The sequence below is a fragment of the Platichthys flesus genome, chromosome 10 (genome assembly GCF_949316205.1).
Source record: "Platichthys flesus chromosome 10, fPlaFle2.1, whole genome shotgun sequence".
Lineage (NCBI taxonomy): Eukaryota > Metazoa > Chordata > Actinopteri > Pleuronectiformes > Pleuronectidae > Platichthys > Platichthys flesus.
Window position 1 is genome coordinate 26,134,948 of NC_084954.1, and position 13,137 is coordinate 26,148,084.

The following is a 13,137-nucleotide window of genomic DNA, read 5'->3' on the forward strand; positions in this document are numbered from 1 at the left end:
CCCCCCCCCTCTTTAGTTGCAAATAGTTTCAGTCAGACCCAAATACCAGCTAGAATTTGAAATCCTAACAGTAGACATGCCAGATACCCAAAATAATGTGTAGAAGCACCTTTTACACATAAGCACCTTTTAATCTTAAAGGATATAAAACACCTTCAAGCTAATCTTCTTACATATGCTACAATAAATTGTTATTATTGTTGAATATTTGTAAATAGTAGTTTTATGGGTTGGCAGGACTGTAGCTTCATATATTTTGTGTAGAAAATCGCATAGTTAACATGATTGTGCTCTTAAGCGCACAGAGCACACAAAGCACACTGAATTTGGCAAGGTGTGATCATGCCCGATACCTGTAAACCTATAGATACTGCAGTGTCAGACATGTCTAAGATACGGTAAAATAAGATTATACTCTATTAGTCCCCAATGGGGAAATTTGCAGTACTACAGCAGCAAGAGTCAAAAATACATCCGAAGATAATAAGTACTATGCAATAGTTGTAATTATACTAGTATATACAGTGTAAAGACAGGAAGAAATATATGCAGTGGGCGAATATAAACAGCTTTGGATGATGAAACTGATCTAATTATTCCAGCTGGGAAAAAGTGAGAGAGAGGACTTCTCAAACTCCTCTTACAGAAAAGGTTAATACATTTATGTACAGTGGGCACTGGGCATTTTGAGGCTAATAAGAAAAGGAAAAAACCTCAAGACAACTTTTAATTTGTTTTCCCATATCAGCAGAACTTTATTCCCCACATGTTGCCCACATGTTGTCGACTCTGGCTTATTCCATTGAATAAGCCAGAGTCGGGGCTAAACTGCTCTATGCAGTCTAGATATTCGAATGCTGCACATAAACTAATGCCAGAACACACAATCACAGTGAGTGGTAGAGACATCACATTTTTGGTAGATTCAGGTGCAACAGAATCATCAGCCTTTGAATGTGAAGAGTTTGATATTACTCCTATAATCGATGTTAGATATCTCAAAACGATTGGAGCCACAAGTGCAACAGTGTACCAATGTCTTGTCATTATGAGGTTGAAGGGAATTTTTGAAAATAATTTCTGTTGTCACAACACTGCCCGATAAATCAGAGATTTGATATGTTCATTGGGTATTATGCTAATTTCAACACCACAAGGCATTACTTGTAACTAGAGTCCAAAGAACATCAGCATTTGTTAAGTATGGAAAGGAGAATTTGATATATGCATATCAATGGAACATTCCAGACTCTTTTCTCACCTCTGAAATAACACCCTCTTGCCAGAGGCAGAGGCAGAGATACTTACGACAAATGAAATCACTGATGTTATGATAACGCAGAGAATAGAAGCTTGGAGTAACGACAAACTAAGGTTAAGAATGTTAGAGAGAATGTTTGATTAAAGAGAAGGATAGGTTAGGTTGGTTATATTGGAACAGTAATCAACTTGTTGTGTCCGAGACTGGCAAAATATCTGTTGAGAGTATCAAATTCTGATCCCCATGGTTTACTAATCAAACCAAAATATATTTGAGTGGAAAAATTCTGGAACTATTTATCAAAAGTTGTAATACTATGGGAGATGGGAAAAGACATCTAATCCCAGTGAAGGATTTTAAACAGAGGGTTAAAGGTGAATCGCAAAAGATTTCTGCAGTGATAAATGCAATTAGGAGTGTTGAACTAATTCCTGATATAGACTTTATCAATGTAAGACATACACAACAAGTAGGATAATTGATGAAGGATTCAGTTTTGTTGTAAACATCAATGACATTCCTGAGTTGAAACAGGTACTGTTTCAACAAAGTAATCAATTAACTAAACTTCGAGCATGTCTCAAGGACATAAAAACCTGGATGACCCGCAATGATCTCTTATTAAACTCGGACAAAACAGGGGTTATAATACTTAGCCCCAAACACCTTAGAGATAGATTATCTAATGATATAGCTGCACTAGACGACATTGCCCTTGCTTCCAACGAAACAGTCAGGAACTTGGGAGTGATCTTCGATCCTGATTTATCCTTTAATAGTCACTTAAAACAAATTTCTATAACTGCCTTTTTCCTCTTGCGTAATATCTCAAAAATCCTTTCGCAAAAAGATGCAGAAAAACTAGTCCACGCCTTTGTTACATCGAGACTGGACTATTGTAATTCATTATTATCAGGCTCCAGCAGTAAGTCGTTAAAGACTCTACAGCTTGTCCAAAATGCCGCAGCACGTGTCCTGACGAGAACCAAGAAAAGAGAGCACATTTCTCCAGTATTAGCATCGCTACAATGGCCTCCAGTTAAATCTAGAATAGAATTTAAAATTCTCCTCCTCACCTTCAAGGCCCTTAATAATATAGTGCCTTTTTACCTTAAAGAGCTGTTAGTACCTTATCAACCCACTAGAGCACTCCGCTCCTAAAAGTAGAGTAGGAGCCAGAGCTTTAAGCCATCAAGCCCCTCTGCTGTGGAATAATCTACCACTTTCAGTTCGAGAGGCAGACACCATCTGTTCGTTCAAGAGTAGGCTCAAAACCTTCCTTTTTGATAAAGCTTATAGTTAGAGCTAATTAGTGCGGCAGAACGTAACTTGTTCTATTTTATGACACATGACACACAGAGCTTCTTTTTCCAGCTTCTCCTTTCTCTTCTCCATCCGTATCCCCCTTCCCCGGAATCACACGAGCACACAATCTCTTATAGGGGGCGGCTATAGGATTGTTAAGGTCAGTCATCTGTGAGGACCATCATCTTATTCCCGAACTGGCGCGGAGAAATGCGCTTCCTGTGTGACACCACGAATTGCACATGATTATTTTTGTCGACATGAATAGCTGGCTGGCCGTCGGTACAGCAGATTTCCGACTTTTTTTATATTGTGTATAATATATTTGTATTGTTTTTTTTTATCCTACATCCAGTATTTCCTTTTTAAAATATTTTTTTTGCTGGGGGCGCCAATCTGAAATCTTGTCTAGGCCACGAACATTGCCAGGGCCAGCCCTGATCTCCTCCCTACAACAAGTGATGAAGAGCCACATGATTTTGTAGAGGAGTTAAAAGTTTATTCCTTCAATATTTGATTTCAAGGATAAACCACTTGTAAATGCAGAAATGGAACTGTTTGTGTACAGCTCAGCATCAAAAGATGCAACAGCTGGTAGAAGCCAACTGGGTTTTGCAATTACAACTTTGTATGATACAATTATGTCTAATTATTTTTTCTTTCCTTGTTTAATTTGCAACGTGCTTGTTTAACAGTCCCAATTAGTGAAATATGAGCTGACTGTATAAACTGTACAGAAAGGGTAATTTAACAACATTAACGCGGAGAATGACATCTTAAAAACGAATCAATTGCAATATTAATGCCACATTATTTGGATTGTTTCTCAAATATACTATACAATATCTAATGTTATTATTATAAAAAATTGTTATTATAGTATTTGGAATGCAATTCCTTCAAAAATAACGTGATCAGTAAAAACCTTTTTAAGAATGTTCTTTTAGAATTTTATTTGCGACGAGTTCATTCAGTTTCTGCGTGTTGTAAGTTTCGTTTAGTAACGAATACCTCAATTCTGCTATATGTTCGGATTGGTGTTGTAGTTTACAAGATGTCCCTGAAGGCACCGTGGAAAGGCTTGTTGACTAGCCCTGAACGCCTCGGCTTTACTTCCTGCCTTCCCTAACTTTACGGAAGTCAATACAGCAGGGCAGTATTCCCGTTAGTAGCCATCTAACTTGATGAACACAAAGCCGTAAGTGTCTTTATTTTTACAAAGCATAAGTAGATCAGTGAACCTGCATCGTAGCTCAGCTTGCTATGATAATAGGCCTCTCTCTGTCTACAAACTCGGATAACTCCTTTTAGCCTCTCGCGCTTACACGAGCTCTACATAAGATTACTGTATTGTATGAGCTGCATAGAGCTACAGTTTTCCGATTCGGATTTGTTGTAATATGCTGTCCATACGTTGAATCTTAACTTCTAATTTAGCTTAGCGTATAGCTCGTTATTACGAGACTGAATGTACCTCTAAGTTGGGTCTACACGTTCTTGGCAAGCAGTCTAACTTAAGTAGGAGGGGCTTCGTTGTCTTCATAAAGACTGCGTTCTGCTACAGTTAAACTTAATAGCCAAGTTAATTGCCAAACTAACTTTAAAAGGAAAACGTTAATACAGTTTTAGACTTGTTCGTCTTGTTCATTGCCGATTAACATTGGAGAAAACAATTCTCTGTAGTTTCCTAGTGCAATAAGATGTCACAAGAATAGTAGTAGAAAACTCTTCTTGTGTGAAATGGTTTCCTTCCAGCTGTGCCTTTTTGTCCTACTGCTTTGCAAGGACTCCTCCCTCTCATACATTTTACAGCAGATTCTTAGCTTACTCTGTCGTACCGTTAGAGTGAATCAAAAAATGGTAAATGGTTTTGTATTTATAAAGTGCTTTTCTACACTTGATGATCAATCAAAGCTCTTTACAGTACAGTTTTAAATTCCCCCAATTCACACACACATTCACACAGTATGTCTATTAGCAGCACTTTGTTGTTCTATGAGGGGCAATTCGGGGTTCAGCATCTTGCCAAAGGAAACTTCAGCAAGCAGATGGGGAAGACTGGGGATCAAACTGCCGACCTTCAGGTTGGAGGACGACCTCTCTACCCCCCAGCCACAGCCGCCCTTTAAACAGCAAATTGAGCCGCGTCCGCAATCATCACGGCTAAAACCAGCATATCCTGACCATTGTGTAAGAGGCATGTTCCAAAAACACTGGATTAGGGCTGGGCAAAAATAAGATCAAGATTATTACAGCAATACAACTATAAATACAAGACATGGTCGATAAGACGTTGATAGAAGTCATTCCATCCATGTTTTGACACACAACACGAAAAGCCAATTATAATGAGCATAGCGCCACTCCAAACCAATCATGTGACTGGAATAGAGTTACAGCCATGTCAGGTTATGTTAAAGCACAGAGTGTAGGCAGCACACATGCTAATGTCTTGGCTCCTGCATTAGGTGTAGAAATGTCTGATTCTTATTGAGTGATCGATTCACGTTTTCCGCTATGTTCATTGTTTAACAGGTTTTCCACTGCTTAATAATTATAACCAGCGCTGCTTCACGACCAGGACACACGCTCAATAAAGCGTCATTCTCTGTCTGAGTCTGCTTCCTCCTCACTCCCTCGCTGACCTGCGCTCGATTACACTAGCAATAAACACCATGACTGATCACAAGTTATTAGGGCACAAACAGTACTGACATTAACTTTGTGTTTTATTGATACTAGAGTTCCGAGGGACACATGTTTAAAACTGCTAGACCACACGAAACGTAACTTGCTACACAAACAGGACATCAGCGCTGAAGTTACCGGAACGATCAATTAATAACTGAATGCATGTAATTATCAGTTCTAAGGGAAGTTTGACAGAGACGAGCAGACACACAAACAGACACACTCCTGCTGACGGAAGAGAAGTTATCCCTGCAGATTATGACGCAACATTGTGTTTTACTTCATTGTTGCAGAAGAACCGAGCCCCGTTTATCCAGGAACATAAAATGAATTCAGCGGGTTTTTATAAAGATCAGTTATACGTGTGAGTGATTAGAAAGTATCAGAGGACCAGAATCTCTTGTTGACCTGCAAAGTAATATGCCTCAATGCAGTAAATATCCATTAAAGCTCATCATGTAGAAAATGTACTTTATCTAAACTTCCTACTTATTGTACTGTATGATTATCATTAATAAATATATGTATTTTCTTTGTTTGCAGAGATTATTCTGTTGTCAAAATATGCCCTGCCGGTACTAACAATGTCCGCTGTAGAGAACAACCTCACGCTAGGAACAGAGGTTTATAAATACTGACTATAAATAACTGTATTGCTGGCTGAAATACGGACAGGAGGGAACCTTTTAACGGGGCTCGGTTACTTTCAGTGTTTGTTCGAACCTTGCAACAACAGAGTTGTTGTCTTTGTCAGTCTTCATTACAGCGACTGAAACTGGAGTGTTCCCACACAGGAGAGTAAAGTAATAAGGAATGGTCTTCACACTCACAATGACTTTCTTGTAATTGCAAATGTATTTTAAATGTGTATATTTTGTCCCTAATATTCACAGACAATTTCTTTTAAAAATGTGGAATTTTCCTCCAAATATTATTAAGTTCTGCTTTTATATTAAAATGTGTAAGGCTAATGGCTGTTCCCTTGTCAGGCTTGGGACTGATCATGACCCATCAAAAGCAGCAAGATTTCATGGAGAGGTTGGAGGCGGCCCTCTTGTGGATGCAGGCTTCCCAGGAGATACTTAAAGCCAATGACAACACCCGGGGGCCCTTTGATGCCTTGGAGGCAAGACTCAGGGAGACAGAGGTGTGATACTTTACTAACTGTCTGAAACCTTGCTACTTCTAAAGTAATTCGGAATTTAGAGACCACGTGGACAATGATCTAGCCTGACGTTGTCAGACTCACAATTCTAGTCAGAATGTGAGTCTGAGACCGCTCCATTGGGCTGTGATTATGGGGCGTGTTTCAACTGACCAGGAAATAAAATTCCTCTTCGCTCAATTGGATAGACCTACAACCAATCAGAGCAACGTAGTATGTGACGTATGTTAAGCAACGCATTGTGAGTTATTTACTAATGCCGGGTTCACACCGGATGCTGAAGTGATGCCGAAGTGACGCTTCAGTGCAGCGCCAAGCCTTAAATAACAGCTGGCTCCCATCCACTCCCATGTTAAAACTTTGTGCTGGTCACACCGGAGGCTGAAGCACCGCGCTGCGCCAAGGCTGCCTCGCTCCGTGCAGCGATCGTTTCGGCGTCGAGTCTATTTTTTGCGCTTGACGCGAGTGTATCGCACCAGGAAACACACTGAAAAATGATCTTAAACTATATTGAAGACATATTTTATATGATATAAATGATCAAATGTGCATCCCATACTTTTCAAAGTCCCCTTCTGTTGTCTTGGAGTTTTAATTTGACCAATGACATTATTAAATGTCCCCCTCTGCCCATCCACTACAGCCACACAAGCAGTGATACAGATAAAAAGAGAGAGAGAGGGGGCTACGTATTCTCCACATATGCTTGAGTGGAGAATACGTAATTTACCCCGGACATCCGACATTTAACGGAGCAAACAGCGAAGTTCTTCAACATGGATGACATTAAATGAATAATTGAATTGGAGAAGTACAGTGAGTTGTATGATCCTCGTATAAAGACAGAACCAAGAAAGACGAATGTTGGGACGCTGTTGCTTTATGTTGGAGCAACAAGTAAGTATATGCTTTTAATCTACTGGATCAACGGGTGATATTATTAGCGCTGCCCGGCGGTTCAGCGTCGCTTCAGTGTCTGGTGTGAACAGCCAAGCGCCGGTGCGATAGGGATTAGCGCGGTGCTTTGGCGTCGCCTCCACATTCTCTGTTCCTCTTTCAAAATGAATGCGCTATCGATGTCTTCTAAAACAGACTCAATGGCAGCATCTACACATCTCAGCTCTCCAGCGGCAGGCATGTTTGTTGAAAACGAATTCAACCCAAGGGCACTTTGGTGACGTGGTTGATTACGTTACCGTTGATCATCTGTCCATCATCGTATAAAGCCCGCCCTGACAATCTGATTGGTCCGGATGATTTCGAACCGGGCATAATTTCTCCCCAACGGAGCGACTCCAGACCGAACTTCCCAACCTCAAATGTTGTGGGCGGGACTAAGTTCGTCTGGCATCCAGGCTAACAATGATCAGGAGCTTCATTTAAATGTTTGCATCAAACTGAAAAAATTCGATCTTGGGCAGTGAGATGATTGTTGATTTTCAGACAGAGGTGTTTGAGTATTTCTGTGTAGAGGTCAGCCAAAAGTGGATTTTTTAAAGGCCGGTTAATAACAATTCATTTTTGAGAAGAAAAAAGATGATTGCCAATGAATGAAACTGCAAATAAATGTTTTGTGAGTGAGGGATTCCGGGGGGAAATTGAGATAGAACATGAACGTCACTGAGACCACATTTCATAGTGTGTGGGGGTTGGAATCTGGGAAATTAAAACTCAATGAGAACAGCAGGAAAATATGGAAATTATGGAATGCATTTTTGATCATTTATATTATATATAATATGTAATAATATATGTTATTTATATCAGAGCATAACAAATATAACAGATGCCGAAACGACTGCTGTGCGGCGCTTAGCTGCCGGTTTGAACAGCCCAATTGATAACCATCGATGCGGAAAGGAGGCAGACAACATTTTGTGCTGCTGCGTCCAGTGTGAACCTGGCGTAACGGTTAATGGGGAATGCAATCTCATGTATGTTTTTTAATAATTATTACTGCGATTTCTGTAAAAAAAAGTAATTTAACCCTTTTTTTGCCTTTTAAAGTATCATATATATTTTGAATACTTAATTCTACAAAAACATAGTTGACACATTTTTATGGACTAAAAAGATATTCTCTTTGACCCTCTGAATGTGTAGAAAATCCATCAGTCAGAGCATGAAGGTCGTGTGAAGATGGACATGGCGCTGGTTGCAGCAGAGAAACTTTTGGAGAACGGAGATGAAGAACTGAGGAAACACACCCTCGCTAAACTCAAATCTCTGAAAAGCCAGTGGGAGGAGACCTCCACCTACATCATCCATTGTCACAGGTGCTGCTTTACCCACTTCCGATTTATTTAGGTTGCTTCAGGTTTATATATATTCTGGTACGATTTTGAGGGGTTAGATTTAATTGCTTTAGACGAGTCTTCAGAAATAGTTCCATATATCAAAGAAAAAGCCAATTGCAAATACAGCATTAACCACATCAATTGAATGCTAAAGCTGTGTATGTATCATGAAGATAAGAGGAGTCAGTGTGTGTGTGTATTTGTGCGCTAGGCTTCATCTGATTAGCCAAAAATATTCACATGCAGAATTTATCGCACTTTTTGCCATCTTCTGCGATACGTATGTTGTGCATTTTGACATCACGATGAAGATAGATTTTTGATTTTTAGTGCAGATCTAGATGTCTAAACATAACGTTAAGGTCAAGGCAAGGGGAAGATGATGCAAGAGTAATTCAGTTGGATGAAATATTACATTTCACTGAAAGATGACACTAAATCCTAAATAGTTGATAAATCATCAATAAAATATCCTTTGACAATTAGCTTGCTAGGTATGTGTTCTATAAGCCACATACACTATCTACCTGTTGTTTTTGACTAATTTGTTTTGCACAATATTTGAAGTATGACAAATAATTTGTTTTTTCTCAGCAAGTAATGAGTGACTAACATATTCAACCTAACATGCAGTCGAATTGAGTGGGTGTGGCTTCACTGGAGTGAGTACCTGAAGGCTTACGAGGAGTTTGAGCTTTGGTTGACAAGGCAGCAGCGCATCTTGAATGCTGGAGTGGAGCTGCAGCTGGGATTGAAGGAGAAGATTTGGCAGGTGGACCATCAAAGAGTGATAGTTAGCGACATTCACGGACAGGCTGTGCTGTTGGAGAGGTTGTTGAACGAGGCGGCAGCACTCCACAACAGAACCCAGGACCACAGTGTGGAGCCCCAAACCCAGAATAGGCTGCAGGAGGCTTACAAAGAAGTCCAAGAAAGAGCTGAGGTAAGGTGCTTATTAATATAGTCGGACTCATCTGCACTACTCACTACTGCCTGTAGTTGAAAATATTGTGTCTCCATTATTTGAAACCCTTTGTCCTTCACAATTCAATCCCTGTTCTCTGAACTTCATTGTACATAATCACTCCTAATAATAATTAATTGGTTCAACTTAAACAAATTTAGGTTACAAATAACATGGATCTTTTTAAGTAGTTTCAATCGTTTCAATAATCGATGACTTATCGACTATAAGAATAGTTGTTAGTTGCAGCCCTAGCCAACAGTACCAACTGCTTCATGTAGGCGTGAGACGGGTAGGAGGTCGGGAGGGCTGGAAGAAGGATGCATGTACGCACAATTTCAATGAGTTCAGGAAGAGAAACTTGCGAAAAATTACTAAGTAGAATGGGACAGGCAGGATGCTCTGCTATGTTTTTGATGAGAGTTGTAGTTGGTACAATGTTAGTTCTGATGTAAATTATTTTTTTCTTTAAAGTAGATAAAATAAACTTTTTATAGTCAGTATTTGAAGTGGCTAGCAGGGCAGGAGGAGCAGGGTTCATGAGTCTATTGATAGTTTAAAAAAAGGATCTGGGATTATAGTGATTGCCGATGATGAGTAATAATTTGCTCTTGCTATTTTAGTTGTATTATTGAAACATGACAAGAGGACTTTCATATACAGGTAGTGGACATGCATTTGGTATTTTTCTACTTCCTTTACGATTTTTGGCACAGCCTTTTGAGATCCTGTAGCCTGCCATTAATCCATGGAGAGATTTTAACAGATAATTTCAGTTTTACTTTACTTGTTAACTTGTTTTTACTTTTCACTCATTTTAATAGGGGCTATGAAATCCATTGTGGTTTGACGGCGATTATTGAAGCCATTGAGTAATACATTAGGATCGGTTGGTGGTCAAGAAGACCTAGAGAATTTTAAAGCCCTATCTGCATTATATTTTCAACCTTATAAAGCAACTGGCATCACATCAAATACAGCGTTTTGTAACTAAGCGTTTTGCTAGATGAACTAAGCTTTTAAACCAAACATTATTAGGAACTGAGTAAACTATTTATACATGCAGCAACTGTAACTCGGACGTGCTTGGACATAACTCCTACATGGCCGACTGTCCTGCTAAAACTTGAACCAACATGAGACAATGTAGCTAACTATTCTGAAACATCTTGTTGTAACTGTGTGACTGGTATTCTACACCTGTATCCCAACATAATACCGTGACTCTAAACTGTGGTTGTCGCCATTCGTGCTCTAGAATGAGACCGGTGATAGGCGGTGTCACTCAAAGTGCAGTAGGCCAATCTGCATGCCCTACCATATGCTCCAACAGGCTTCAGATTATAGGCCTGGTCGCATGTTTGACTCAGAGTGCAGTCAGCCAATCAGAGGAGGGGCTCATAAGTAATCATCATAAGTAATCAATGACTTTAATACACTGATATATCTTTTTGGGTGTACCAATACGTCAAATAATATGTTAAATATGAGCCATTTAATAATTCAGCTGCAAACCTATTGGTTGGGACATCAATGTGGATATTAAAATCACCAACAATAATGGCTCTGTCGAAATCTAAAACAATGAAAGATCAAATAAAAGGCAAAATTAACATTTGGTTTGGGAGTGCGATATATTACTAGGCCTAGGACAGAGACAGTGCTTACAATTTTGAGCATAGCAGCCTAGAAAAATGTATCTGTGGTAATTGGGCTCGGCCACCCCCTCGGTCATTATCCCTGGGAGTGCTTAGATATTCATTCCTTGGGTGGACAAAGCTCTAGCAGCTAGGTGTGGTCACCAGGAGAAAACCAGGTCTCAGGTAGCAATAAAAAGTCTAAATCGGATGAGGAATGTATGGGTGTATGGGATTTTGACGGAATATGGTTGGGATTTGTGATGGGTGATAATTTATTTTTAGTTCTTTCATTGTTCAAGAAATATTTGGGAAGGATGCTTGACATGGGTGCAGGAATGCTGCTATTATAGTAGAGTTATAATGAAATGTAATATTTTTCAGATAATGCTTATATTAGTTGGTGGCTGGTACGCCTGTTTGGGGGCGCTAGTGAGAGTAGTACCATGGTTCCTACGGTACCTGGAAATGATGGAACACATTGAATTAATTTTTTCATTTTCCAGGTGTGGAAAAGTCATGGAAAATGAGCAAAAGTGAACACTTACATGGAAATTGAAACAGTTATCCTGGAAAATTTTATTTGATGATGTGTAAAATAGTAATAGAATGAAACTATTGAGCACAGAATTAAGATGAGTTTATAAAAACCCATTACATGTGAACAGCTTTTACTGTAGATATAAATGGATGATCCCATGTTGTAGAGCATGCTCTTGGCATAATCTGGAATATTAGATGTTGGAATTTGATGCAGGCAACCTGGCGATATGGACTTTAAAAGTATAGTTTCGGATTGGTGGACTAAGGGGAATAATAACCGAGAAACGTTACTCGCGATCTCAATAGAAGGGTCAAATACATGCATTTCCCAGTATATCCTCAAATGTAAGCTGTCCTCAAAGTTATCCTCAAATGTAAGCTGTGTTTTAACTGTGGTAAACCTGGGTTTATCAACGTTAGTTAGTAAGCAGTGCAATCTTGCTAACTAGCTAAGATCCTAGATTATTAGTCCCAAACTCATGCACAGACATGCACAGGCACACTCATGCAGTTTTAGGAAATGTAACCTCTGCTTTTAACCCATCGGGTGCAGGACACACAGAGCAGTGAGCGACCATGTACAGCGCCCGGGGAGCAGATGTTGGGGGAGTAAGGTGTCTTGCTCTGGGGCACTAGACAGGGTAGGGATAATCCTCTTGGATTTTTGGACAGATCAATCCAGGTTCGTGTTTTTTGTTGTTTCTCCGTGGAGTTGAACCAGAGACCTTTTCTGCCCATAGTCCAAGTTTCTGCCACTAGTCCAGCTCCTCGCTCTAGCTGCAACTTAATAGCTAGCAGGTTACACAAGAATTGTTGAGGTAATTTTTACCTTGCTTTTAAAATACTAGAACTATGATTGATCCCCATATGTATTTGACTCATTGACTTTTCCTAAAACCGTGTTATTCACCACATTTAGGGGAGTTTGTTTTGAATTTGTATTCATTAATGATGGTTAGCAAGCACATGCAGTGCAATCTTGCTAGCCAACATTCAGCTTGCTTACTAACTAGCTAGTGTTGGCTAGCTTGCATTACTTCTATAGTAGTTGACATGACCAGTCTAGTCTTGATCAATTTTGTAACATTCATTCTTATGTCTACCTTTAGCTATTGGGTGATTTTTAGTTTTTTTCTTTAAAAAAATTATACTACTAAATAGGAACATCATCATCTATACTGTTAAGCTAAGCTTACTAGTGAGGTTGCTGTACTGAGGAACCACAGGTGAACCAGCCTTATGTTTTCCCTTTAGGTTCATTAGTTTGTCTTACA

At 39.4% G+C, this 13,137-nt stretch overlaps 1 protein-coding gene across 3 annotated transcripts in view; it reads left to right on the plus strand.

The window, feature by feature from the left end:
• The first annotated feature begins 3,629 nt into the window (after positions 1–3,629).
• syne3 (spectrin repeat containing, nuclear envelope family member 3) overlaps positions 3,630–13,137 on the plus strand; it is a 57,085-nt gene continuing 47,577 nt past the window's right edge. For all 3 annotated transcript variants that reach the window (XR_009922111.1, XM_062397926.1, XM_062397927.1), the window contains exons 1-4: positions 3,630–3,764; positions 6,247–6,404; positions 8,526–8,698; positions 9,353–9,662. Coding sequence is in view for 2 of the 3 variants with exons in the window: in XM_062397926.1 (XP_062253910.1) it covers positions 6,261–6,404; positions 8,526–8,698; positions 9,353–9,662 (627 nt within the window). In the remaining variant the exon portion in view is untranslated. The remainder of the gene's footprint in view (positions 3,765–6,246; positions 6,405–8,525; positions 8,699–9,352; positions 9,663–13,137) is intronic.